This window comes from Juglans regia, unplaced genomic scaffold (assembly GCF_001411555.2).
Source record: "Juglans regia cultivar Chandler unplaced genomic scaffold, Walnut 2.0 Scaffold_11119, whole genome shotgun sequence".
In the NCBI taxonomy this organism is placed as follows: domain Eukaryota; kingdom Viridiplantae; phylum Streptophyta; class Magnoliopsida; order Fagales; family Juglandaceae; genus Juglans; species Juglans regia.
In genome coordinates this window covers 1-211 of record NW_023341486.1, presented here as the reverse complement: position 1 = coordinate 211, position 211 = coordinate 1, and the positions used below count along the sequence as shown (strand labels likewise).

Genomic DNA, 211 nt, shown 5'->3' with positions numbered 1-211 from the left:
AGATGAAGAATGGTAATATTGGAGGCTCTAAGAGAAAGCTTCCATGTAAAGGGCTTAGTGGTTTTCTTAAAGAAGGAAGAGGTAGGCTTTACATATTCAGAAGATGTATTATCATGCTTCTCTGCTGGCATGATTAAGACGATGGTTCTGTGCCTGAATTCACCTTCTAATTATTGGGAGCTACTTGATCTTTTAACTTTGCCACTTTGCC

The 211-nt window shown here is 38.9% G+C and overlaps 1 protein-coding gene across 1 annotated transcript; it reads left to right on the top strand.

The window, feature by feature from the left end:
- Window positions 1-17: 17 nt before the first annotated feature.
- On the top strand, window positions 18-137 carry LOC109000148 (the record flags this gene model as incomplete). Its single annotated transcript, XM_018976972.1, has 1 exon — window positions 18-137. A coding segment is annotated over one exon (120 nt), but the record flags the coding sequence as incomplete, so codon positions are not given.
- Window positions 138-211: the final 74 nt, after the last annotated feature.